Raw genomic sequence first — 1,973 nt, forward strand, 5'->3', positions numbered from 1 at the left:
CACAGGTAGCCCTTTCCGTTTGGTCAACTCTCAACGAGAGCACCAATGTGATGAGCATAAACCCAAGGGAAAAGCCCAATCCCAAAAGACTAGTCTATTTGGAGGGAGAGCCCCTTGAATTTATAAATCCCACAACACTTGTGAGATTCCCCAATGTGGAACTCATAACAGTAGGTGGGTTAGGAGGGGAAGTGTTTATCTCTGTAAGATACTTAAAACAGAGTTAGTCATTGAACTTGGTAAAGACAATAGTTCAAGATTTAATGGTTCTATCATGGTTGAACTAGCATCAATCAAATCATGATTAAAATAATATAATTTAATTAAAATATACGTAAATATTTATATATTACTTTAAAAAGTATTATTTAAATAAATTAAAATAATACAATTTAATTAAAATATACAAAAATATTTTATATATATTATTTTAAAAGAGTATTATTTAAATAAAAAGACATCAATCCCCAAATAAATGGCATATTCCTGTATAAGCTACATATAATCCAACCAACAAAATAAAGTTACTAAAGCACAAATATGATGAATTATTATTTTAAATTTTTTTTCAGAAAAACAATTCAAAAGGATGTCAATTTAAGCACAATAAAGGGAGAAAAATTATAAAATTAAACTCAATCAACCCCGTCCAAAACTCTTCATCAAATGAGAACGTGATAGATTCGCCAGTTACTATTTTTTGTGTCTTCTTCAATTCAAAACAATATCATTTCAGGAGAGAAAAAAATATTTAACACAATCAACCGGTCCAAAAACTCTTGACCAGACTAATCCAGAATTGATTTACTAGTTCTTTAGTTTGACTAGCTGACTTGAATTGAATTTTAGTGTCATATTTATTTTTGGTGAGTGTGAAGTAAGAAAATTTTTCTTATAAAAAGTAACCAAATGACTTTATATATAGATTGTATGTTTATTAAAATCATAGACTTGTAAATCCCATTACAATCAAACATATTACATCGTTCGCATTATTCATTACACAAAGGCATCCTTAGGCCATTAATTAGCTGATAGATAATAAGCTCAAATGCATATTCAAACCACAGATACAATACTTCATAACGTAGCTCATAGCTAGTAAGGTTTTCTGTTGTTTCATTTATTTATTTTCAATGCAAATTATTTCCTTTCATGGATCGATCAATAAGGTCTTTGTCCCTCGTAGTTGCCAGGAGGATCATAGTTGCAGCCAATGAAAGTGCCTCCATTGTTACACCTCACTTTAGCACAACCAACACGAATCGAATTCTTCCATACCACCTGAGTATAGTGCCGGCACTCCCCACCAACGCACGAGTTGCTATTGTGGTCATACTTCGCCTTCTCATCCACCCACAACTTCACGGCGTCTGTGCCCGTCATGCTCCCTGCGAGGTTCTCACCGTACCGGCCACGGGAGTGGACCAGCTGGCAGTTAGCCTTGCGCTGGTTAGCATAGTTTCGGGCATAAGCAGCCACGGTATCATCCCAAACTATGTTTGGGACTCCCACTTGTGATCTTGCTGCGTTGTGGGCATTCACATAGTCCCGTGGTGAGTCCTGAGCACAGGCCATGATGGCAAAGAGAACAAAGAAGAAGAAAGGAAATGGAAGCTTTGACGATAACTCCATTGTTTGTTATTATGTGATGTGTTTGATGACGGAAATGGGAATCCTTAAGGAGGAACTTATAGGGATTTTCATGTGGAAAATTAGTAGCGTGTAGCTCATGTAATGGGGGAGAGAAAGAGATTGATACATCTGTCTCTAAATTGTGTGGACTGGATAGTTTGGAGGAATCCTAGTTGGTAAAAGATTGAAAGGGTGTATACGCCAGAGGTGTTTATCTCAGAGGACTCTTTCTAATGTGACGGATAGGAATTTTCCTTGAAACCCGAGTATTAATAATTTACAACATAGTTTTGGTAATTTACTCTTGCATTAGGGTTTTGATAATTTTGGTGTTTCAT

The 1,973-nt window shown here is 35.5% G+C and overlaps 1 protein-coding gene across 1 annotated transcript; it reads right to left on the reverse strand.

Moving 5' to 3' along the window:
- Positions 1-920: 920 nt before the first annotated feature.
- LOC114734479 (pathogenesis-related protein 1-like) lies at positions 921-1,655 on the reverse strand. Its single transcript, XM_028922102.1, has one exon. It carries the CDS (start codon positions 1,633-1,635, stop codon positions 1,165-1,167), a length of 471 nt encoding a protein of 156 aa, XP_028777935.1. The 5' UTR covers positions 1,636-1,655; the 3' UTR covers positions 921-1,164.
- Positions 1,656-1,973: the final 318 nt, after the last annotated feature.

Source organism: Neltuma alba, unplaced genomic scaffold, assembly GCF_004799145.2.
Source record: "Neltuma alba isolate B1F8T4 unplaced genomic scaffold, ASM479914v2 tig00013105_pilon, whole genome shotgun sequence".
NCBI classification, from domain to species: domain Eukaryota; kingdom Viridiplantae; phylum Streptophyta; class Magnoliopsida; order Fabales; family Fabaceae; genus Neltuma; species Neltuma alba.

Excerpts from the sequence above, each read along its gene's own strand:
- LOC114734479 (XM_028922102.1), bottom strand. The coding sequence starts at position 1,635 with ATGGAGTTATCGTCAAAGCTTCCATTTCCTTTCTTCTTCTTTGTTCTC.